A 26,746-nucleotide genomic window follows, 5' to 3' on the forward strand; every position below is an offset into this window, starting at 1 on the left:
TTTTTGTAATTTTTAAAATCATGTTTACATAATATTTTTATGTAATTCTTTCTAAACTTTTCTAAAATAAAATTTTAATTTAATCTTATTTGAAATTACTAGAAGTCATCCTGGTTTCTATTTCAGGTCATGGACAGGGTATACATGGGATAAAAATAAAAAGTTAAGGAATGGCAGTAGGGTTTCAAGCATAGGCAGACCACTGATTCACAAATCAACACAACTGTGCTAATGAAGAGAGGTGTTATATCAAGGTCACTCAATATTGTATATATCCACTATCAATGAAAATGAGACTGAAATAGAATCATGTAATAAACCTGAGTTTGTATAAACTCAGGTAAAAATATAGAAATGTTATTCAAAAATTGACTCAAAAAGTCTGAGTTACAACTCAATGTATGTACTGTACCTTAGGAATCATCTCATGGCTTGGCCTTGAGAGAACCCAAAGTACATTTCCTTTTACTCTCTCTGCCACTGAGCAATTTCTGGCAATTTTCAATACCTGGGGAAAAGACCAGTTGCCGCTGAGGTGATGACTCTTTCTCTTCATCCCAGAATGACTCCCAACTCGTCCACAAGTCATAGCGAAATCCATAATTCTGGGCCAAAAGCCATCCTCACTTACACACAAGGTTAATTTATGTATGGAAGTTGTTTTTGCAGAAATATATCAACACTGCAACCTCACACTGCTAGTTAAAATACATTTACTCATGCTTGTTTCAATATAAAATTTCCCCATGTTTTCTGATGTATTTTTGTAGCATAAAAGCTGTAATTATTCCAATTCTTCCTCTGCCAACATTGTTTTTCTTTCCAGGGCAGCCATTTGACCCACACTATCAAATTAACAATGCTGTTTCAAATGTCATTTGTTCTGTCACTTTTGGGAACCGCTTTGATTACCATGACAGTCAATTCCAGAAGTTGTTGCATTTGATTAATGAAACAGGAGTGCTCCAGCGAAGTATTTGGGTCCAGGTAAGGACTGCTTGTGATCTTATGGGAAGCAAGGGTCAAAACTGTCTGCTTCTGGATAAGATTTTGTAATCCCAACATTTGGCTGCTTTCTTCTTTCGTGGGTCATTCAGTTATCTAATTCTATATACTCTTTCCATCTGATTTTTTATTTATTGTATGGGTGTTTTGGGGGCCCCATCTACACTGGCTGATAAAATCCAGATTATCTTCTTTGAACTGGATCACATGACAGTGTAGATTTATATAATCCAGTTCAAATTAGGTAATCTGGTTTATCTGCTTTGATAATCTGGATTATATGGCAGTGTAAATCTAGGCTCAATTGATAAATGGATTTGGGTGCAGTGTGCCTGGATGGAAATCGTATTGTACTGCATTGCATTGCACGCCCCCTTTCTCCTGAAGCGGAGCATGAAGAAGATCAGAAATGAAGGAGGGAGGGGGGAAATTCCAACCTTACAATTCTGTTCTGAAAACTATTAAAATCCTCAGTCTGAAATTATTTTAAAACATATAAAATGTTGAAAAAATAAAGAAAAACATCTTTGCAACCTCTCTTTTTATACATTAAAGTCTTCTGAAGCAAAGGCATCTTAGCCTGCCAGCAACAGGAAAACAGGTAGGATGGAAAGGTGTTTGAAAGGGCAGGAGTCACCATGAGAAGGTTCCCTCCTACGTTTTCACCAAGTGAGCAAGTGATTGTGATGAGACTGAGAGAAAGATTTTACCCATGTAATTTAAGAGACTAGCAAGTTCACATAGGAAGGTACACTCTTTTGGATAATCTGGATTTAAGCCATATAGGGCGTTATAGGTCATAGTGCACTTTAAATTGTGCTCAGAAATGAACCAGTAGCCAGTGAATCTGTATTAATAAGGCACTTGTTAAATGTTCTTTTTGTGATATGGTGTTGGTGTCTGTATTAATGTAAGCAAATAGATATTTATTACAATTGTATGGAAGTATGGCTATGAAATTGATGTGTGTGATTTTGATGATATATAAAAAGGGCAAGGGGAAAGCAGGACAAACAGAGAAACTGTCTTATTTCATTCCCTACCATCTTTCCCTGCCTTCTGGGATGGTCGGCCTTCCCACGTCATTTCTGGTTGATGGGGCTCTCATCACGAGGGAATGAGAGAGAGGGCCTTCTGATTGCTCCTTGGCTCTGGAACTCCCTCCCTACAGAATTAAAAAATGACCCCTCCCTCCTCTCCTTTAAAACTTCTAGAAACATACCATTTGCACTTTAGTTTATAGAGAGGAGGACTAATTACACTTTATATACACTCCACCTGTTTTGTTGAACATCTACCTTTGTTAATCTGCTGTGTACCATCTTGCTATTTCATCACACTAGAGAATGAATCCACTTTAAATCCAATTTCTGCCTCCTGTTGAATTCTGGGGTTTGTATTTTATGAGGTTGTTAAAGGCTTCTCCCTAAACTACAAAAGCCAAAATTCTCTAGGAGGCAGCAACCGGATTTAAAGTGGATTCATTCTCTAGTGCGATGAGGTCCATGATTAGTCCTAATAAATTTAGTTGAATTTTAAGGATTTTTAAAGATTTAAAATGTTAAAAGTGTGATCATATTATGTCTTGTTTATTTAAGCTGTTTTTGATTGGTTATTTGTACTTCTGGCACTGAATGTTTGCCAATGTGTTTTATTTGCTGTAAGCCACCCTGAGTCCCCCTTGGGGAGAAAAGGCAGGCTATAAATAAAGATGATGATGATAATGATGATTATTATATCCCCACTTCCTCCCCAATTTCTGCAGTTAAGAATGGGATGCTACCCGACTCCTGACTTGAATCCCTACTCTGCTATGTTTGCAAAAGTCAGGTGCTACCCGACTTCTGAAAACTTGAGTTTTCTCTCAATTTTCACGTGCTGCTAACATGGATGCCCTATTAAACTGCACTCATCCACAGTATTAATAGTGTTAAAATTATTTTTCATTTGTAGTCACTAGAGGAGGGTGAGGCTTTGGAGCTCCCTTGGCCCTTGCCTGCCTCCTTCCCCAGGCCAGGCTTCTCCCAGCATTAGGATGGGGCCACGCCTCTCCTGATGCCAAAAGAAGGGAGGGGAGGTGGTGGGTGAGTGGGCTTTCTCCTGGGCTGGTCTTTTCTCATCATTAGGACAGGCCCTCGCCTCTCCCCATGCCAAAAGAAGAGCAAGACAGGCAAGAGCTGAGGGGGCTTTGGAGCCACCTTGCTCACCACCTATCTCCTTCCCTGGGCCAGGCTTCTCCCAACATCAGGACAGGGCTGCTCACCCCACCATTATGATGGGAGGAGGGCCTGAAGAAGGAATGTGGACTGAGAGCACTCCAGAGGGATCTCAGCCACTGCAGGTCTTCCTCCCTTGTCCTTTTGGCATAAGGATATGGCAAACCATGGATGGAAAAAAAATGGAGGGCTGGGTGTAAGCATCCAGAGGGTCGTGTTTGCTTATGCCTGCTCTGGGGTCAGGGCTTCCCAGTTCTTGATATTTATTCAACATTTTTAGATTAGTTTTAAGCCTATCTTTAAATCTCTTTTGTTGTCTACCAACATCCCATTTTTCATTTTTTGAGCTGCTTTGAGGGACAGTGATTGGACTTTTAGACAACATGGACAGTCCAGCTAAATTGATGGCAGAGAATCATCACTTCATTGCTGGTTTGCTTCTTCCAGAATGCTGATATTTGTTTGCCTGCCTTCCCAAGAGATTTGCAAGATTTTTCAAAGGCAACACTGATGGAATAGTTCTAGAAATTGAGAGTGATGTTTGTAGATGGTCCATGTTTTGAAAGTGTACAACAGAATTGGGAGAACAATAGTTCTGTAATCAATCAAAATACTGCACTCACAGAGCTCAGACAGTGTTATATTTCAGCATAGATGTCGATTTTTGTGGAAAGATGGCTGCCTAGGTAGCAGAAATTTTCTGGCATTACACCATTACGTTTTATTTCTGGACTCCCACATGCAACCACTGGAAACAGTCCTGCTTCATTTGATGGGGTCCATGACAGCCCATCTTTCAAATGTGTAGAAATGGAAGAGGAAAACAACCTGATATAGTCTCTACTGGCTGCTAATTCCACTGCAACTGACTATACAACTGCAATCAAATATTCTCCAGAGGTTTCCTTATTTTCTCTCCTGCCCATCATCTAATTTTTGTTTTTGTCTTCCAGCTGTACAATATTTTTCCAGCTCTCATGAAGCAATTGCCTGGACCCCATCAAACTATTTTCAGAAACCAGGAACAATTGAAAAACTTTGTGAGAAAAATAATCAAAAAGCACCAAGAAAACTGGAATCCACTTGAAACAAGAGATTTCATTGATGCTTACTTAAATGAAATGGCCAAGGTAATAATTTTTTTAAAAAAAAATTAATTTCTTCATACAGATAACAAAACAATAAACTCTAAAAGATAACATCAAAAACTGTTTAATACTTTGGGTGATTTCTAGTTCTTTCGATGTTAGATTCTTATGGAGAATTTCTGTTTACCTAAGTTAATTTCAAGCTCTGAGATTTCCCCAAATTCCTTTATTAATTTGACCAGTGAACTTAGCGACTTTTTCACCTCACTTAAAATTATCATGGCGTCGTCCGCATAAAGGTTTATTTTTTTTTCTTATTTTCCCGACTTCTATCCTTTCATAGTTTGGTCCTGTCTAATTAAATTTGCTAAAGGTTCAATGGTCAATGCAAATAATATTGGGGAGAGTGGGCATCCTTGTTTAGTTCCACTCTTAATATTAATTTGTCTCGAATGGAGCCCCTGGTGGCGCAGTGGGTTAAAGCCCTGTGCCGGCAGGACTGAAGACCGACAGGTCACAGGTTCGAATCCGGGGAGAGGCGGATGAGCTCCCTCTATCAGCTCCAGCTCCTCATGCGGGGACATGAGAGAAGCCTCCCACAAGGATGATAAAACATCAAATCATCCGGGCGTCCCCTGGGCAACGTCCTTGCAGACGGCCAATTCTCTCACAACAGGAGCAACTTGCAGTTTCTCAGGTCGCTCCTGACACAACAAAAAAAAATTGTCTCGAATCAAACCCATTTACATTTATGACTGCCTTATTTCCGCTGTATATCTCTTTTATTACTTTGCATATTTTTCCCCCATTCCACTTGCCTCACATATTTTATTCAGATATTTATGGTTTATTGAGTCAAATGCTTTACAAAAGTCAAACTTTACTATAAGCAGTTTGGATCTATTAACTGTGGCGTGATTTAGAGTGTTTAGAATGATCCTGATAGGGTGGGCAAGACAAATTCACTGTGAAGGTGGACAGACACATCATCTAAGACACTTCAAATATTATTTTATTATTATTATTATTATTAACTTTATTTGTACCCCGCTAGCATCTCCCGAAGGACTCGATGCGGCTTACACAGGCCGAAGCCTCAAAACACAATACAATAGAAAACATAACACAACAATAAGCAAAGCAAAACAAAACAATTAAGCAAAGTAACCACAATAACAATACATCAAGACACTATTAAAACTGGTTCGGCCAGCGCAATGGGGTACAGGGTTAAAAGTGCTGAGATGGCAGGAGGAACGTAGGATTAAAGTGCGGTGTGCAGCAACATTAGTTGTGCTGAAGTGCATCTAGGACTTGGGATGGGGATTCCTAATCTGCGAAGGCACATCGGAACAGCCAAGTTTTTAGGTTCCTTTTGAAAACTGCTAGAGTAGGGGCCTGACGGAGCTCTTTTGGAAGGGCATTCCAAAGTCGGGGGCCGCCACGGAGAAGGCTCTGTCCCGCGTCCCCACCAAGCGCGCTTGCGACATAGGTGGGATCACGAGCAGGGCCTCCCCAGATGACCGGAGCGAGCGTGTGGGTTCGTAGATGGAGATGCGGTCAAGCAGGTAGGGTGGTCCCAAACCGTTCAGGGCTTTGTAGGGTGAGCACCTGCACCTTGAATTGGGCTCGGAAAATAAATGGCAGCCAGTGGAGCTCCTTGAACAAGAGGGTTGACCTCTCTTGATAATGAGCTCCAGTTAGCATCCTAGCTGCTGCCCGCTGGACCAACTGAAGTTTCCGAGCCGTCTTCAAGGGCATGCTATTTTAATGCCTTCCAAGTTGTGTCTTTAAAATCACATAGTATGAGGGTATAAGAGGGATGGAAATATATGTACAGTGCATGCACATGAAAACGTATCATCTAGAGAGCTGCATTGTTTATGTGGTGCCAATTGTCCACCACTAATAGATCATCATTCGGCTATTATGTTTCAGAATCAACAATTTGGGAACAGAGCTGGGAACCTTTGGCCTGCATAAGAATTTCCATCATCTCTTAGCATTTGCCATGCTGCCAAAGGCTTCTGGGAATAGAAGTCCAAAACAGCTGGGTGTTTTATGTCATCTGCACTCACATGTGTTTTAAAATACCTTCTCTGGGCCTTGAAGTCCCTATGTTCATTCTTATTTCAATCTTCCATAATTACCAAATTTGATTTGATCCTAAGCTTTCTTTAGGAAGAGAGAAATTACAGAGATTGGAAAACATGTGACAAATTGACAGATACCACTGAGAGTAAAATAATGATTTCACTTAAAATTCAGATATTTAGATATTCCTTCTTACTTTCCTTTTAAGGAAAATGTTTCTTCCAGTTTCCATGAGGAAAATCTTCTACAGTCAGCAATAGATCTGTTTATTGCTGGAACAGAAACAACATCTACAACCTTGCGCTGGGCTTTGCTGTACATGGCTGTTTATCCAGAAATTCAGGGTAAGATTGGATTTTTTTTCTGTCCCAATCTACATCTTACTTTGTAAAAGGAGCTAATAGTCCTCAGTTTCCAGGCTGTTGTGATAACTGAATGCCACTTTAAAGAGCTTTCTTATAGTGACTCAGGAGGAACAGGATAATCTGAAAGTAAGATAAGTGAATTTAGTTTCATGGTTAATCTTGGGTTATTTCTCAAGCAATATAAAGAATGTCTTAAGCATTTCGCTGCAAAATTTTGTTGTTCTTGCTTTTCACCCCTCTACACAGAGAAGGGGAAGGTTCTTATCTTGACAAGAGCTTATACATGAGTATATAGGGTATGTGTTTTACTCAGACCAATAAAATATGCATGGTGTAGCTCCAGCACTCTTGACACTGTCCTGTATTTCTCGGGGAAATCAATGCTTGCCACAATGTTCACGTTGACTTTTTTGAACTGACAGTAAATATTATTTTTAGGAAGAGTTCAGTCAGAAATAGACTCTGTGATTGGCCAGTCTCGCCCCCCAGCTATGGCTGACAAGGACAACCTGCCTTACACAAATGCAGTTATTCATGAAATTCAAAGAATAAGTAACATCCTGCCGTTAAATGTTCCTCGACTGGCAACTAATAATACAGAGATAGCTGGGTTTCATGTGCCCAAGGTAAGGAAATGTATCTGCTATATCTTTGTTTCCCTCCCCATTTCCCTTTCCCAGAAACTAAGCCTAGTTTTAATTCTGAATTACATCACACAACTTGTCAGTGATGAGGATAGTTCCATTGTGTTGGTCAAATCATAAGTTAGAGCCATCTTGGGGGCTGAAGCCCCACTGCAGGCATCAGACAGTGTTGCCTGTGGCTCTGCGCCCAAGATCACTACTGCTGGAGTCCTCCCGGAGCATAGAAATGACATGTCAGGAGGTGGGAGAGAGAGAGAGAGAAAATTGGTCTTTGCCTCTCACTGCACCCCCATCCCCTGTCTTTGGCATGTCATTTCTATGCACCAGAAGGACTCCAGCAATATCTTAATGGCAGCTGGGTAAGTTTTTCTTACTTTAAAGGACTTATTTTTAGAGGCTTTGGGGTGGTTCCATGCCATCCCTTTAGTTAATGGGATAACATGGGGACATCCCCACCAAGAAATTCCTGGTTTTGGAGGGTGGAGATGGGGATTCAAATCCACACCAAATTGGGTTGTAAAAACCCGCTTTGGCACAGATTTGAGTGTTGTCTGGAAGCACCTTCTGACTCCCTTACCACTCCACTGGTTTTCTTGAGGCTGAGAATGGCTGATAAATCAAAAAAATCATAATCATAAATTTTTTTATTTATACCCAACTTTATATCTCCTGAAGGAGACTCAAAGTGAATTACAATTAAAAGTATGACCACATAATTTAAAATATGCAAATATGCAAGCATTTGGAGCCCTCGATGGTGCAGTGGGTTAAAGCACTGAACTGCTGAACTTGTTGACCGAAAGGTCACAGGTTCAAATCCGGGGAGCGGCGTGAGCACCTGCTGTTAGCCCCAGCTTCTGCAACCTAGCAGTTCAAAAACATGCAACTGTGAGTAGATTAATACGTACCGCTCCGGCGGGAAGGTAACGGCACTCCTTGCAGTCATGCCGGCCACATGACCTAGGAGGTATCTACGGACAACACCGGCTCTTCGGCTTAAAAATGGAGATGAGCACCACACCCCAGAATCAGATATGACTGGATTTCATGGCAGAGGAAAACCTTTACCTAACCTTATGCAAGCATTAAAACAGAATTAAGCATTAAAACAGAATTAGACAAAACAGTATTGAAATTCGTATGTTTAAATCCATTAAAACATATACAAAGCTAAACATCATAGTACCCCCTTACTTTTAGTGTGCTGCCGGAGGGACAGCAGGGAAGGGGCTTCCCTGGGTAGAGAGTTCCAGAGTCATGGGGCAGCCACCAAGAAGGCCCGCTCTCTTGTTCCCACCAACCGAGCCTGAGATAGAAGTGGGCCCGATAGAAGGGCCTCTCTTGATGATCTCAGGACCCGGGCAGGTTCATACAAGGGGATGCGGTCAGCCAGATAGCCTAGACCTGAACCATCTTGGGCTTTAAAGTTCATAGCCAGCTTCACCTCAAGAATTTCAAAAAATAGTGGAGACCTGGGTATGGCTCTCTCAAACCCCTCTCTGACTTTCTAACCATTTCACAGGTTCTCCTGCAAACTTTTTATAATGGGCTGTATCAATGGAAAGTCTGTGACTTATCCCCCCATCCAGAAGATATGTTTTGTCAATGTGTTGGAGAAACAGATTTACTTTCACGTTTAGAAGGCTTGTTGTATTGTAAACTCAATGTTTCTATGTTTTCCTTTACAGGGAACTATTTTAATCTGCGACATGACATCAGTGTTGTTTGACAAAGATGAATGGGACACCCCCAAAAAGTTTAATCCCAATCATTTCTTGAGTAATGGCCAATTCAGGCTTAAGGAAGCCTTCATACCATTCTCTGCAGGTAAGAGTAGGGGAAGGAATATCAACGTATTTTTCAAAAGTTCTGCCTGCTTACTTTTCAATAAAAAGAAAAACTCATGTGAGGCTTGAAGGTTCCATCCTACATCTTTCCCAGATTATGCTAATTGGCTTGAAAGTTAAGATTTATTTGCTTTGGAAAGGAAATAAATTTGTGTATCTTTGCTTGGCACATACTGGCACACAATCGTCAGAAACATTCTACAAAATACACATTATAAAACGTATTTCTACAAAACACATATTAAAACATTAAGAACAAAGATTAAACATGTTGCAAGTTTAAAATCCATGATTAAAACTGGCTGGATAGACCAGCCAGAAGAGATAGGGTTTTAGATGGTTTTTAAATTCCGAGAACTCATTTAGCTGTTAGAGCTCTTCCAGCAGTCTTAGGGTAGCTGATGAAAAGGTCCTCTGAGTGATGGTTGCCAGATGGGTTCTTGCAGGCTAAAGTAGACATCCCCCTCAGTGTTTGGGGCGGATTATAGGGAAGGTGATCCTATAGGTAACCTGGACTCAAACCATGTAGGGCTTTATACCTTATACTTTGCCTGGAAACTAATAGATCAACAAGTGTGCACAAGTGATATTTTGTGCATCATGTTGGCCACATTCATCATTTGCATCAGATGCATATTTGCAAATCCAATAGCATTGTCTTCTGCAGCCTTGCTGTTATTTGAGTATTCTGCATGAGACAAAAATGGCTAGCTGTATCAATTGAGGAATACATGCTATAAAAAGACTTAGTCGATTAACAGAGGGAACCCAAAAATCTTTCTGCAGGGCCACCAGAATTAAAGAACTGATGATTGAATGGGCTTCCACCAAAATTAAAATGGTTGTTTGAGATTTAAACGGAGTGTGCTGAAAGTACATTGAAATTGTTTGAATTCGAACTCGGGGCACAGTAACATGGAGGGTATAAATTCCAATGTCTTTCTAATAGTGCTGCCACCAATTATAAAATATTCTTCCCCAGTCTTGATATGGGGATTCTTGGCCAGAGAGACACACAGGAGCACTGGTTGTTTTAACAATAAAGAAAGATGTTTATTTGTATTTTCAGAACAGGCAATAAATTGTAATGGTTGCAGAGATGTATGGAGCTTAATGGTTACGTGGCATAGTTCAATGCTTAAAACTTCAGGTTACAAATTAACTTTCCAAGTTCACAGGAATCTAGTAGACTACTGCTAACTAGAATCTAGTCTTCAAACAGACTTTTCCCGGGTCCGTTCTAACCTATTATCAAACTACTTTTCCTCCACAACCGCTTACTGAACTTCACTAACTAACTCCTGGCTTCGATGCTTCCAACCACTCTCTCTTGTAGGGGCAAAAACCAAAAAGATAATCCACAAATCCAAAATCCAAGAGCAGATTGCCCCTTCCCAAGGAGGGCGAGGAAGGACACCACGAAAGTTGAATCTTTAAAACTGCAAAATGCTATTTATTGCGCAGCTGAAGCAATAGTGACAAACATGCATATGGGTATGCAATAAAGGGGTTTGTCCAACCTAAAGTTGGTTGCATTGATTATTTATGACTTTCATTAAAACAGTTTGATTGGTACATAGAAATCAATCATCTCATTGGTTCCCAAAGACAAATCATTTCATTGGTCTAAGCTAGTTATGCAGTTGTTCATTAGTTGTTTATGATTTTGATTGACATTATAGCACAAGTGGGATCCTAACAATGGCACAACTATAACATAACTATGGTCCATTGTTCTCTGACCATGACTGTATCTTATCCGTTAGTCTGTTGCAAACATGGCTTCAGAGCGACTGGGAAACTTGGGAGTTCTAACTAGCCAAGAGCTAGCTGGTTTTGTCCGGATATGTTGTTACCCTTGAATAGTAACTTCTTCTTTGGAACACTGATTTCTCAAACAATCAGCATTTTCTGTGAACAAAGGTCTACTGCAGAAATAGGCCAATATGGCAGTAAATCATGACATATGGGCATTGGGGAAATATATGAAAATTCGCTTTTTAAAATCACGTCCCCCCATTCCACACTTTTTCTTTTTTGCTGAGATGAAATCTTTTCAGCGAAGCAAATCAAGCAGGTTTTACAAAAGCGGAGCAAAGAAGCAGTTAATCTTATTTCTGCATAATGACCCCCTATTTTTGACCAATCGATTGTGTCCACTTAGGATGTTTCTTTTACCCTAAGGATGTATATTCTGTTGTCATCCTAACTGGGTTGACATCCAAGAGTTCTATCTGTTCAGTCTTTTTAGGGGCCAAGGCTAAGGGCAGCATAACTCTACAAGCACATGTTATCAAAGTGAAGCAACACAATAATATCAACAACATCATGATAATTGCAATTTCAGACATGACTAAATCTTTTAACCATTGCAAGTCAAGCAACCATGATGTGAGCCACCCCTGCCAATCTGAGTCTTCAGTGTATGTGAAACTGATTGTGTTGACTATTTGGTGTATCTTGGAAACATTCTCATTTTGCAACAAACTGCATAGACCTCCTTCTCTGAACAGGTGGTCTATTGCCAATCTGTGTTGCATTTGGGTGTCTTATTTGGAGGGATTCCAATCCTTTTTATTGCGTAGTTTGCCAGTTTATCTAGTTGCGCAGAAATGCGCCAGTTAGTGCTATCCCAATCTATGGAAACAAGATTGCACCAATTCTTTGTGATTCTGTCAAGTATGTTGTATTGTTATGTGTCACTGTGTGCTCCTTTAAACTCTGGCCCATCCATATTGTTTTGTCTCATGCCCCAAGTGGCTGTTGTATATCAAAAAATCTCAATCTCGCAGGAATCAGGGATTTCAGTTGCACATGTGCCATTCCAGACTGGGGCAGTATCTTTCCTTTCTGCCCAACTTCTGCAAATACAATAGTGTCCTGGCCAATCTTGCCAGCGACTTTGTATGCATGTTGCAATGTAATGCGGAATCGTCTGCACATGTCAAATTCTATTTGGTTGTATACGTCTGTGTCCTGTATATCTGACAGGAGTACTGTGGTGTCGCATCTAGGGTATTGTCCCACTTGGACATGGGGCATGGTCATAGTAAGATGTCTTTGTAAGTGATGTTTGGACTGAGCTAAGTGGTGCACAAAGGTGTACACAGGGGCAAGGGGGGTGAAGACCTCCCCTTCTTCAAAATGACTTAACTGGGGTCATCTGTATGATCAGTTGTCTGTTGTGTGGTGTTTGGAAGGCGGGCTGATTGCAGGTAACATACTCAACAGTCCCGTGCTTGTAATTTTTCTGCAATCGCATTTACCAACTGGTGGAGTGTGTCCTTCTCCCATCCTGATGTAATGGGGTGTGGCATCAGGCTGTAAATGACATCATCTCTGGCTCTTTCCAAAACATAATTCTAAACACTTGGCTGAAATAGCACAAACAAATAAAAGCTTATCAAGCTAGCAATCAAAACTAAATGGTGACAATAACCACTTTAACAATTCAGCAACAGAAATCAATCAATTTGAGAAAGGATATAGTCTTCAGTAAAATTTTGATCAAGTCCAGTTCTTGCTGTCAGAGGCCTAAATGTGGCCATGCACATATGTATCAAACTTTCATGTCCTTTCAGTCTCTGGCATACAAAAGCAATCTGAGTGAAACTGGGGGTGTGTTCCCCTTCTTGATTGAAGAAATGAGTCTATTAAATTCCAGGTAAAATGAAGAAAGTCTCTAAGTCTCAAAAGTCTCTGTGTAAAACGGCTGCTGAGGCAAGAAAACCCAGCAGAGAAACTAGAACAGAGAAACAAAGGCTGCAGCGATATCAACAACTGACTCCCCAGCTCGCCGCACCAGACCCCAGGCAAAACCCTTCGGCGCCCCCTCGACTCACCCTCGGTTCCCGCCTCCACCTCCGCTGCGGACTTGGACAGACCGGGCAGAGGTGCGAACGGCCGGCCCCCTTTTGGGACCGGGAGGGATACGGCCTGACCGGCGGCGCGAGGGACGGCGTCCGGCCCCCTCGAAGGCCCGGGGGAGACTGCGAAAGGAAGAAGGAAAGAGGGGACGAGCCAGGAAGTCTCGCGAGAAGAAGCAGAGAAGGCGAGAAGAAACGGGAGAAGGTGAGAACTGGGTAATACCGCGAGAAGACGCAAACAGAACAAGGAAATAAGGAAGTAAACAAAAAGAAGAAATAAAATATAAGGAAAAAGGGAAACACCAAAGGCAAAGAGAGACAGAGAGAGGGAGACTACAGAGGAATAAGGGACTGAGGAAAGAAGCGAAGGAAAGAAAGAAAGAAAAAGAAGCTAAGAGAAGTGGAAGAACCGGGCTAATTTTCAATAAATAAGATTCAAGACCAAGAAAATAACAACAGAAGATAAGTAGAAAGGATACACAACAACTAGAAAACAACAAGAAACAACTAGAAAGCAGGTAGAGGAAGACCAAAGAGAATTTGGAAAAACTTAACAAAAAAAAAAAAAGATGTCGGCACAAAAAAAACCCGAAAGGGACAAAGACAAGGACAAAAAAGCGGGCAACAAAAAAGACGCCCCGGGAGAAGAATCAAACACCAAAGATGTACTTGCAGAAATAAATAAACTATTCCTCCTGGTGCAAAATATGCAAACCAAACAAGACACACAAAATGCCGCCCTGAAAAAAGAAATAAAAGAAGAATTAAAAGAAATGAAGAAAGACCTTAAGGAAGAACTACATGTGGCCATCAAGAACGAGCTGAAAGAAACGAAGGAGGATATCACAAGACTGGCACAAGAAAACAAAGATCTCAGAAAGGAGAACGAAAAGTTGAAGGACCAACAACTAGATTTAAGAAAGAAGGTCAAAACCATGGAAGGATCAATTACAGCTCTAAAATTACATCAAGAACTACAAGAAAAAGAACTACAACTCAGATTCCGCAACGTTCAAGAAAATGACCAGGAAAACATCAAAGAGTTAATTACGAATTTAATAGCCAACATATGCAAGACCACCAAAGAATCAACGGAAAAAAATATAGACAGGGTCATGAGGATCAACTCGAACTATGCAAAGAAGAATAATGTACCGCGGGATGTGTTGGTCTCCTTTACAAAGAAAGCTACAAGAGACGAGATAATTAAAGAAAACGCCAAAAATCCCACAATGTACAAAGGCAACAGAATAGTGATTCTTAAAGAACTACCAATGACAATATTAGAGAGACGAAGAAAATACCAATTCTTAACGGATGAACTGAAAAGAAAGAACACCCGATTTAGATGGGAAAAAACAGAGGGACTGATGGTCACATGGAACAACACTAAACATTGGTTAACAACGGAAGAAAAAGCTAAAATCTTCTGGGAGAAAACATTTCAGAAGGAGTCTCCAAATGAACCAGGGAAAGGAGAAGGAAAAAGAGAAGACCCAAAATCACCTATGACAGAAGGAGGAGCCAGTGAGAACGAAAGCAGCGAGGAAACCTCCCCGACACAGACGGAACAGAATAAGAAGAAAAGGAAAAGAGCGAGGAAAAAATCGCCAAAACAACTCAACCAGGAGACAGAGCTGGAGGGGAATAACCATAGGACGGCTGATAAGGTAATAAAAAATATTTTTAATGGATTCAAAGTTTAAAATCAAAATAATATCGCAGAATGTAAATGGAATGAACTCCCCGGGGAAGAGAAAAAGAATATGGCACTATTTAAGAAAAGAAGGATGTGAAATAACATGTCTCCAAGAGACACACATCATTAAAAAGCATGCACATTATCTAGAACAAAATACTCTAGGGAATTTATTCCAGGCATCTAGTATAGAAAAGAAAAGAGGCTTAGCCACCTACGTTAAAAATAATCTAACAGCCAAATTAGCCTTCAGAGATGGGGAAGGGAGAATCTTAGGGGTATTGGTGGATATATACGGGCATAACACATTAATCTGTAACATATATGCCCCTAACGGGGGGAAGGCCAAATTTTGTGAGAAACTCCGTAATTTTATATTGGGAACAGAATATGACGAATTGATGATTGTAGGGGATTTTAACGGAGTAATAGATACTGATAGAGACAAATCAAAAAAAAAAGGGGCAAAACTCACTCCAATCCTCTGCACTCCCAAAAATATGCCTCCAAACGTTAGAAGAACTGGGAACAATAGACCTATGGAGAGCCCAACACAGGAACGAAGTGGATTACACCTTCTTCTCAAACCGCCACCAAACATGGTCACGGATAGATATGGTGTGGTGCTCCAAGTCATTAGCAACAAGAGTAAGAAAATCAAAGATACTACCCATTCTAACCTCAGACCACGCCCCCATTCTCACAATAATACAAGAAACCACAACCCCAAGAACATCACAGACATGGAAACTAAAGGATTACCTAATTAAAGGGGAAAAAAATATAAAAAGATACAAAGAATTGATAGAAGAATTCTTCACCCTCAATATAGAGAAAGAGACCCCGATAGAAGTAATCTGGGATGCCTCAAAAGCCTATGTCAGAGGATTCCTTATAGAACAGTCCATCCGAATAAATAAAGAGAAAAGAGAAGAACAAGAAAAACTTAAGAAAGAGCTAGAAGGGAAAGAAAAAACAGCGAAGCTGAACCCAGACAACAAAAAACTACAATATCAGATATCCATTCTAAGGAAAAAAATAACAACTCTACACCTAGAAGAAATGGAAAGAAAACTAAGATATGTGAAACAAGACTACTTTGAAAACGCAAACAAAGTGAGTAAATGGTTGGCAAGGAAATTAGCTATAAGAAGGCACTCCCGAATTATCACACAAATTGAGGAAAAAGGGGAATTCTTCAATCAAACATCTGAAATAATCAATCAATTCACAAAATACTATAGAAATCTATATGCTGACGACAACATCCCAAAAGAAAAGGTAATGCAGTTCCTAGGAAAACAAAAAATAACGAAGATAACAGAAGCCCAGAGAGAGATATTAAATAGAAAGATATCCAAAGAAGAGATAGGAAAAGTAATCCAAAATTTACCACACAATAAGGCGCCAGGCCCGGACGGCTTCACGGGAATCTACTACAAAACATTCATAGATCAACTAACAACACCTCTCCTAAAAACAATGAATAAAGTAATGGAAGAAGGGAAAATCCCGGAAACATGGAAACATGCGAATGTGACTCTGATCCCGAAAGAGAACACGGACAAGACCCAAACCAAAAACTACAGACCGATATCACTTCTGAACCAGGACTATAAAATTTTTACCAACATACTAGGAAACAGATTAAAAGAAATTCTAAGTGAAAAAATAGAAGAAGAACAAAAAGGGTTCCTACCCAAACGCCAACTTAAAGAGAACATACGCGTAATAATAGATGCAATCGATTACTATGAAAAGAAGATACAAAAAGAAGTTGCATTTTTATTTTTGGACGCAGAAAAGGCGTTTGATAACGTCAACTGGTTCCTGTTCAAAGAAACACTTAAAGAAATGGATATCGGATACAACTTTTTTAATGCCATAGAAGCTCTATATTCCAAACAATATGCAAACCTAATAATAAATGGCCAAAAATCAGAAACAATCACAATTCAAAAAGGAACAAGGCAGGGATGTCCCCTATCCCCCTTGATATTCATTCTTACCCTTGAATTACTTCTATGCAATATTAGAAGAAACGAAGAACTGAAGGGACTGAGAATTGGAAAATACTCTTTCAAGATCCGGGCATACGCCGACGATCTCGTATGCATTATAGAAGACCCAATAAACAGCATAGACAAATGGTGGCAAGAAATAACCAGATACGGAGAAGTGGCAGGCTTTAAGATAAATAAAGACAAAACTCTAATGCTGACAAAAAATATAACGAAAAAGAAGGAGGAAGAATTACAAAAAAGAACCTCAATTAAGATAGTGAAAAAAGTGAAATATCTAGGAATCGTAATAACAACAAAAAATATACAATTATATAAAAACAATTATGAATTGAAATGGTCCAAAATTAGAGAGAAATTGAAGAGATGGGAGACATTAAACCTCTCTTTGATGGGAAAAATCGCGGCAATCCAAATGAACATCTTGCCAGATATACTCCATCTGTTTCAAGCAATACCAATAATAAAGACAAAAACAATCTTTAAAATCTGGCATAAAGATATAACAAATTTTATTTGGAAAAGAGGCAGGCATAGAGTCAGCTTCACCAATATGTGTGATAGCAAAAAAAGAGGAGGCCTGGCTCTGCCAAACCTACAGTTATACCACGACGCAGCCGCCATCTGCTGGATAAAAGACTGGATAGGACTCAAGGAGAGGAAACTATTAGCCCTAGAAAGTTTTGATTTAATGCAGGGTTGGCACAACTACCTTTGGAGAGGAAAAACAAAAGGTGAGAGTAACTTCAGAAATCACTTCGTGCGGGACCCTCTAATTCAAATCTGGGAAAGATATAAAACGAAAATTTATCAAAAAACACCGCTTTGGTTCTCTCCCAATGAAGCAAGCCAAATTAAAGGGACATCGAGAGAAATATGGTTAACATATAAAGAAATACTGAAAAACTCCCCCCAAGGTCTTTCAATTAAAACTCAAGAAGAACTTAAACTGTATGACCCCACACTCTCCTGGTTCCAATATCACCAAATAAATGAAAGCTATAATCAACACAAACTCTTAGGCTTCGAAAAAGAAGACACGATATGTGAGAAAATCCTAAAAACAGGAAGCAAACAAATTAAAAAAGTATACCAGCAACTACTAACATGGGAAACGGAAAAAGAACAGATAAAAGACAACATGGTTAAGTGGGCCAGAGACATAGGCCGACCCATTAAACTAGAGGAATGGGAGGAATTATGGACAAAGAAGTTAAAAATTACCTATGCAAATGAAATTAAAGAAAACTGGTATAAGCTTTACTTTAGGTGGTATCTAACACCGGAACAGATAGCTAAATTTAACAAAGGAAAAATAGAGGGGAGGTGTTGGAAATGCCAGAAGGCCAATGGAAGCTTCATACATATGTGGTGGAGCTGTAAGAGGATTAAAACCTATTGGCACCAGATTTGTAGGGAAATTGGAAAAATTCTCCAAATAAAAATCAAACTGAAGCCAGAATATTTTCTACTTGGTATTTTAGACTTCAAATTGGAAAAAAATGAAAACAAGCTTTTTTTTTACCTTTCTACAGCTGCCCGAATTAAATTAGCACAACATTGGAAAACCAACGAAATACCGACAATAGAACAATGGATCCTGAAAATATATGATATAATGAACATGGACTTATTGACGAACAAACTCTCAAGCAACCTAGACAAATCCAAAACTACGGACTGGGACAATGTCTTGAAATATCTCCAGAACACACAGAGATGAAAGTAAAGAAAGATCGAAACTGTCTACACAACAAGAAAACAGGAACAGAAATTAAGAAGAGATGAAAAGCAAGATATAACTAGCTTAGTTTCACAGACCTACGTGGAAGTCACCGCCCTTTACCCTCCCCTGTATTCCCCTCACCCCTTATCCCTTCAGGCAGGAGAGAATGTGGCATTCGGGTATAGGATGCAGGAACGAGTGAAAGTAACCCCCCCCCCTCCCTTACCACCTAGGTGTGCATGGACCCTCCCCCCGCTTATCCCCATCTCCCATCTGCCCTCACTGTTCCCCCCCCCCAATACGCACCCCCCCCCGTACTTTTTATACCTATGTATTTAAGAAAAGCCTAATAAAAATATTTAATAAAAAAAAAAGTCTCTGTGTAAAGAAAGTCTATATCCAGGAAAGTCTGTAAAATAAAATCTTCATATCTCACAAGTCTTTAGCTCATCCTACCCAGTTGGTGGTGTTTTGGCTCCTGAGTTTTACACTCCTGGTTTGGGTGGGCTTGGTTCCTGTGTTTTGGACTCCCATTAGGCTTTCCAGGCTGGCAGTGGTGCCTTTCAGGTCTCGCTCTACCCAGTTGGTGGTGGTTTGGGTAGGCTTGGCTTTCCAGGCTGGCAGTAGTGCCTTTCGGAGATCCAATTTAGGAACAGGGTTTCATCCAATTTTAGGAATGGGGTCCCATACAGGAGCTCAGGAGCTGAAAGAGATAAGCAGAAAGATAGTGAGAGGAAAAGGGGGAGGGGGATACTGATTACCCATTTGTTGAAGTCTTTTTGGCCAGTTCTGTCATCAGCTCCATCAACATCCGTCAATATCCGCCATGGGCAGGCCTCTACGATCTCTCACTCCAAAGTCCTCTCGACCAATCTCCATCCTTTTTAAACAATTCTCCACGGTTTTTCCCACGATTCATCTCATGGTTCCTCTCCACGATTTATCTCATAGTTCCTCCATCCATCTGCTGTAAGCAATCCTTTAGCAATGTATACTGGCACTCTCGGTTGCCCATTCCATCTGCGACCTGCTTTTCCAACTTAATCAAAACAGTAAACTGTAAAAATGTCTCTTGAGCTGTTAACTGGCAATGTCTCTCAAATTTGGCAAAAATCTCTGGGGCCTTTTGCTAGGCATTGTCTCTTAAATCTGGCAAAAATCTCTGGGCAAGCTGCCCTATCTACCTGTTCTAATGTCCCGTTCCAGAATTATCTCTTCCAATAACTTTTGTAGAGGAATTTGGACCATAGTAGCAAAATTTGTAGAGGTACTTTGCCCTATGTTTGAAGAAAAGCTGTGAAGTTAGTCACTTTGGGCTAAGAACTATAACTCATGTCCAACGTTATTGTATCCACATAAAAAATCAATTCTGCTGTCAAAATCAATTATAAGCTTTCTTCTGAAGTAAATATAAAACAAAAACAATGTAAAGAGTTCTGTTATTTCTAACATAAAAGTATTATAGTCATTTCATAGCCATCTGAAGAAAAGGCCATCCTCCAATGACAACAGAGGATAGGGAAGGAGGGGTTGGATTCTCCTTCAAACCAAAAACTTTCTGGCACAAAGCAATTTTAAACACGAATCCTGTGCCTCTTTCCAAGAAAAGGTTGCTGGGAAACAAAATAAAACTTTTGTCAGGAACGACTTGAGAAACTGCAAGTCGCTTCTGGTGTAAGAGAATTGGCTGTCTGCAAGGTCGTTGCCCAGGGGACGCCCGGATGATTTGATGTTTTTATCATCCCTGTGGGAGGCCTCCCCCATGTCCCCGCAATGGGGAGCTGGAGCTGATAGAGGGAGCTCAGTCCTGCCGGCACAGGGGTTTAACGCACTGTGCCACCGGGGCACCTTGAGGATACTTGCCATAGATGCAGGCAAAACATCAGGAAAGAATGCTTCTGGAACATGTGAAAAACTTATAACAACCCAAACTTTAAACTTTGTCCACACACAGATGTAACTTTCCCCTTTCGGCACAAGCCTCAAAATGTCCCAACCTGCAAGGAGTTAATGTCCAACAGCAGTTCATAAAGGAAGGGAGGGCAAAATGAAGCATTTTCCCCTTTGAACCAGAAAGCTGCAAGGAGCTCTGATAAGCATTCATAAATTTGAACACAAAAAATCCAAAACGGTATTAGATATTTTTAAAATGTACCATTCATAACCATTGTTCTCTCTTCTGCCAGAGAATGGCACGAGAACACCATGTTCTTTTCAGTTATCTCTCTTCTGGCTCTGTAAAACAGGAGCCCTCCACATAGCATCCATTTTAAAACAGCTCTTAAAAAAACATTTTAAAACTCCGGCACATGATATCACTCTCTCATGACATACAGTTGCTTTAAACATAAGAATTATTTCCATTTTCTTGAGCAAAAATAAAGTTAGAACTTCATTTTTTTAAAATGCACTCTTAAAATACAGTCAATTTCATTTGATCTCATCCTGGCTGGTACCAATCTAAGTTCTTATCTCTATAACATACTGTACATTCAGGGCATTGTAAAACATCAGTATCTAACAGTTCTTAAACAGCCTGCTTTTAAACATTTTTAACACAGACAATGAGTTTCTATCAGTCTTCAAATTTTCATTTTGATGTGCCCTGGCCTCTTTCAGTGCTTGAAAAACTCTTTTGGCCAGTCACAACCCTCTTCACAAAAAAGCCCTTGACATCAGGTTTTTGCTCTTTTTCCCCACACAGTTATTTATACAGCCCATGCGGGCAAATTTTCATGTTTTCAAAAGATACATATTCATAATGCAAGACTTATTTTTTCCATAGACACAGAACAAATCAGGATTTTTAACCATTTCAGAAAATGTCACATGGCATAATATTCATTCTCCAAATTCACACACATACAGCTGGTTAGTGATTAGTGGTTAGGCCCTTTTACACATTCGCACACAAAGAGAGAAACCTCGTTCACACACATAAACATAAAAATTCAAAACAATTATTGAAAACATCAAACTTTTAAAGATCACCCATTTTGTCATAATACACATTCTTCTTACATTTTAAGAACACAGCTTTTCAAATTGCAGCATTAGGGGTGTGTTGCTAAATATCAAAAAGACGCATTTCGAACATAAATTCATTTTCCACAATTAACATTCTATATTTACTTTTCAACTCAACATGTCTGAGTGTCTCTCGTTCCCAGCCTTCATTTCATCAATGGAATATACAGAATTTCAAACTCAGTCCCGTGTCATTTTGGCACACATACAAGGTCGAAATAGCCAAATCACCTGCCAACTTTTCAGGCAGTCTTACTTTTTATATATATTTTTCCGTGCCAAAGTTCAGGACACAAAGCTCTCTTTTCACACCATTTGAAACAATAATAATCAATCTACACAAAACAGTTCTCAGTTTCTCTTTAAAATCTTTTCATTTAGCACTCTTGGAAAACTAAATCAGGTACTCATTCTTTTTACACAGCAGTGCTTGCACAAATCTCAACCCATTGTTACAACACATAGATAATCTTTGCTGCCACTCACTCAGGATCACATGTGCACATCACAAATACCTCCAACAACACAAGGTCTCACAGAACCTAGTTTCCAGGGAATTTCACACAATTGACAATTACCAGGGAGTATCACATAATTTTCTCAAATCTTTTTCTCAAATCGGGAAGTGATTTTTCAGGGGCATCTGTTCACTCTCCCACACAGCTCTAGTCCAAAGTCCCATACTGACTGACTGCATCTGTAGGTGACTTCCTTGGGGTTTTGATGGTAAAAGGAAGCCAGTGCTACTGTGCGACAGAAGCCACTTTGGAGCTTGTGGAAGCTGCAGAGGGCTAAAAATACAAAAATCATGCCTTTTATAAATTCTCTCTGCTCCTGTCACCTTTGACTCAAGGAAACACAAATACTTTTTCTCCTTTTCAAACAGGTAACTAAAATCCACAGCTTTTTGCAGAAAATTCAAATCACACAACACAACATCAAAACAGCTTCTCTCATTCTTTCCTTTCCAGAATCACTGAGGCGAAGCCCTCTCCAGCCTCAGAATGCACACTCAAGATTTAACACAGCACCTTTGCAACCAAATCAGCATCTCAACACAATTTAACAGTTTGTAATAACATTGAAATCAGTATAGATGAATTTGAAATCTCAGCATTTGCAATACATTTCAACACAAAAGTTTAAGACATCAAGATTAGTGAAAAACATCAGCATAGGCAGTTTGTCATTTTTAACTCGACATCACATCAATCTTAAATCCCCCTCACATAAGTGTGGAAACAAGACATTTTAGACAGGTGGTGTGAAGACAAGACAGCCTTGTGCACATGGAAACGCACACACAAGTGGCCATTCACCCCACGTTCCTATAGGATTTTGGCTGGGTTTTGTTTGATGGATTTTTTTTTGTTTTTTCTCCAGCCAGTACAAAAAGTTAGTTTCTTTGGGAAGTGGAGTCAGAGCATCCGAGTCCACTCTCCCCCACACTCCAGTCCAAAGGATGTTTTGTTACTGCAGATAATAGAAACTTCCCGCTAACTATACTAATGTGGTCTCAACAAAATCACCAATTCAATTCTCATAGCTTCAACAAATTCAATTCATCTCATAATTACCCTTCCCCGAAGCTTTTGCAGTAATTCAACCGGGCTCGGCCCACTCTTGGGCGGCAAGCCAACAGACGGAGATCCGGCGGCTGGGCCCAAGCACACACGCAGATGACTCCTTCCCTTCTCTTGCCGCCAAGAGATAAGCACCTGAGCCGGAGGCCCCAAATGCCTCTCTCGGCTAGTGCCTTCCAAAAAGAACGCCCTCAAATATGCAACATCTCAGTGGAACCTCCAGAAAATGTAGGGGCAAAAACCAAAAAGATAATCCACAAATCCAAAATCCAAGAGCAGATTGCCCCTTCCCAAGGAGGGCGAGGAAGGACACCACGAAAGTTGAATCTTTAAAACTGCAAAATGCTATTTATTGCGCAGCTGAAGCAATAGTGACAAACATGCATATGGGGATGCAATAAAGGGGTTTGTCCAACCTAAAGTTGGTTGCATTGATTATTTATAACTTTCATTAAAACAGTTTGATTGGTACATAGAAATCAATCATCTCATTGGTTCCCAAAGACAAATCATTTCATTGGTCTAAGCTAGTTATGCAGTTGTTCATTAGTTGTTTATGATTTTGATTGACATTATAGCACACGTGGGATCCTAACAATGGCACAACTATAACATAACTATGGTCCATTGTTCTCTGACCATGATTGTATCTTATCTGTTAGTCTGTTGCAAACATGGCTTCAGAGCGACTGGGAAACTTGGGAGTTCTAACTAGCCAAGAGCTAGCTGGTTTTGTCCGGATATGTTGTTACCCTTGAATAGTAACTTCTTCTTTGGAACACTGATTTCTCAAACAATCAGCATTTTCTGTGAACAAAGGCCTACTGCAGAAATAGGCCAATATGGCAGTAAATCATGACATATGGGCATTGGGAATATATCTGAAAATTCGCTTTTTAAAATCACGTCCCCTCCACTCTCACTCCCTTCCTCCAACTCTACTATTCCCCAACTGACACTTTCCAACTGTCAGAATTCAAAAATTCCACTGGTTCGTTTTTTTTCTACACTCGACCAAGCTCAGCTCACTTTCTCTCAGGTAATCAAAATGGTTCTCCACATTTCCCTGGGCTGCCTTCAAGCTCCGCCCCTTTTTAGAAATGTCTCTAACCTAAAATGGCTGCCTCCAACTTCCATACAAAATGGATGCCAGCTATTGGGCCTATTTCTGAGCTAACCCTGGTCTTCTAAGGTATGGAAATTCATCACACATGCCATGCATAAGACACTAAGAGGATTCTAGCCATATTTCTGCAATACAAATATGGAATCTGGGCTGAAATGCTATTGTTAATCTCAGCAAGAGTAAATCATTGGGTAAAAATCTTTGTTTCCCATGAAATTTAAAGATATTTTAAAGGTATTTTGCTCTGGTTTACAATAGTGACTTGCCAAATTTGTTGATGTCACCTCAACATCTCATAAGTTTTCTGTGTCCATTTTTTCTTCTCTTCCAGGAAAGAGAGCCTGCCTTGGAGAACGGTTGGCTCGGATGGAACTTTTCCTTTTCTTCACAGCCTTGGTTCAGAAGTTCTCTTTCCAGGCTCCAAAAGGCGTGAAGCTAAGTCTTGACTTCAAGATGAACATTACACTGAGCCCAAACGAATACCATATATGTGCCATCTCGCGTTAAAAGTATTCCATATTGCTGTCAAAATATGTAGGGTTAGGCTATAATAACAGGGCTATTAGACCCTGTAGAATTAACACAAATTAACTTTTTTTAGAATGCAAATATTTTATTAAACTTACCAACAATTTTAAGTCTTTGTTGTTGTTTTTGGTCTACAAATACTACACAAAGGTTTCCTGGTCATGCTGTCTCTTCAGAAGCTTTTTCAGACTTGGGCCTTCCTACTAATAGCACTCTGAACTCCACCAAAGATGGAATTGGACCAGACTTGGCACACAGAGCCCCCGTGATCAGTCAAAAATACTGGAGCTCTTTGGGGAAAAATTCACCTTGATTTGGGTGAATTGTAGTTCACCTACACCCAGAGAGCTCTGTGAACCCTCACTGATGGATGAGGACCAAACTAGGCACACATACCTGATATGTTGAAATTTGATTACTGGAGAGGTTTGGGGGGAACTGACCTTTCTGGGAGTTGTAGTTCACCCAAAACCAGAGAAACTGTGACCTTCAACAATGATGGACCTGGTTTGAACTTGGCACACAGAATTCCCATGACTAACTCAACCTACTGGAGGGGTTTGAGGGGACTGACTTACCATAGTGGGAGTTGTAGTTTACCCTACAGTCAGAGAGCATACTGAAACCCACCAATGCAGCATCTACAGCAAACTTACCCAACATAGCCAACTTTAAGTACATATAGTAGTATACAGTAAAGACAATAGAAAAGAGAAAGAGCTCATCACAGGAAGATTGGCACAGTCAAGGAAGCCATGCCCCTGAGTTTGCAATACCTGAGCAGGGCTATAAGTAAAAGGATATCTAATTAGCAGGGCTGCCATGAAGCAAAGCTGATTTGACAGCACATAATAACAACTCCAAATGTATTTTCCCCAAGCTGTGCATAGCACAGCATGTCATCTGGGCTCTGTATGAGCCGATAACATTGAAAACAAATCAATGACATAACATCACACAATGACGCAATTAAAATCAATGGCAGGGCCAAATGTAATAATTAAGGATAAAAATGTGCTGGGCGTGACCAGGTGGAGTGTTTGGAGGGGGATGGGCAAGCAGATATCCTAGATCTCTGATAAAGTGCGTTGGGACATAATGCTAGGAGTTTCCTTATTCTGGGAAGGCACACTGGAACAACCACGTTTTCAAGCTCCTCCTAAAGATTGCTAAAAAACAAATACAATGAAAGTACGCTTTATTCTCATTTTCTGGAAAGAGGACATACATTTATCAATGTCAAGTTTTTCATTATAGAAAAAATCCACACTAAGCCACACATGGAATTAAGCCACTAAGAATTATCTTTTGCAAAGGGAAGCTTTCTGGATTTTTAAGTTAAATACAGTGTTTCCTACTGGTCTTAATGATAGACTGGATCTCAACTGTTTTTTGTAATAGGCCCCATTATCCACCTTATCTGCTTGGAATTTACATTTCAGCTGACTGTCTGCAATTAGCCCTGCCTTTAAATCCTCACTTCTGTGTTCTTGCATTGCTCACTATCGAGAACTAAACTGCAGGGCGAACTTCATACTGTAGATAATGTAAGTAATAACATGCATGTAATCTATCTTATTGGAATGTATATAATTACTTTATTGGGCTGATATGAGCGGGGCATAAATAATGCAAATAAATAAATAAGTATTGAATGTTTGCTTTGGGTGCCTTTTTCGACATATCTATTATGTTGTTTGTCCCATTTAGGGATTTATTGTGAAGTCCCTCAAAACAAGGCATCTCAACCCGGGGATCCTTGTCGGACAGTATTTTGAACTATATGGACATTATTTTGGACTTCAGTTTACTTTCTCAAGGACTACTCCAGTGTTCAATTCATCACTTCAAAGACTGTATAAATATTTTCTTAATACTTACTATTTGTTGTGAGAGTTAAAACAAAAGAGT

The 26,746-nt window shown here is 40.0% G+C and overlaps 1 protein-coding gene across 1 annotated transcript in view; it reads left to right on the plus strand.

The window, feature by feature from the left end:
• Positions 1-24,945, plus strand: part of LOC132773987 (cytochrome P450 2J2-like) — a 34,634-nt gene extending 9,689 nt beyond the window's left edge. Inside the window, exons 4-9 of the mRNA XM_060773608.2 lie at positions 827-987; positions 4,175-4,351; positions 6,612-6,747; positions 7,207-7,394; positions 9,101-9,239; positions 24,639-24,945. Coding sequence (XP_060629591.2) covers positions 827-987; positions 4,175-4,351; positions 6,612-6,747; positions 7,207-7,394; positions 9,101-9,239; positions 24,639-24,814 — 977 coding nt within the window. The 3' untranslated portion in view covers positions 24,815-24,945. The remainder of the gene's footprint in view (positions 1-826; positions 988-4,174; positions 4,352-6,611; positions 6,748-7,206; positions 7,395-9,100; positions 9,240-24,638) is intronic.
• The last annotated feature ends 1,801 nt before the right edge of the window (positions 24,946-26,746 follow it).

The sequence above is a fragment of the Anolis sagrei genome, chromosome 4 (genome assembly GCF_037176765.1).
Source record: "Anolis sagrei isolate rAnoSag1 chromosome 4, rAnoSag1.mat, whole genome shotgun sequence".
Classification (NCBI taxonomy): domain Eukaryota; kingdom Metazoa; phylum Chordata; class Lepidosauria; order Squamata; family Dactyloidae; genus Anolis; species Anolis sagrei.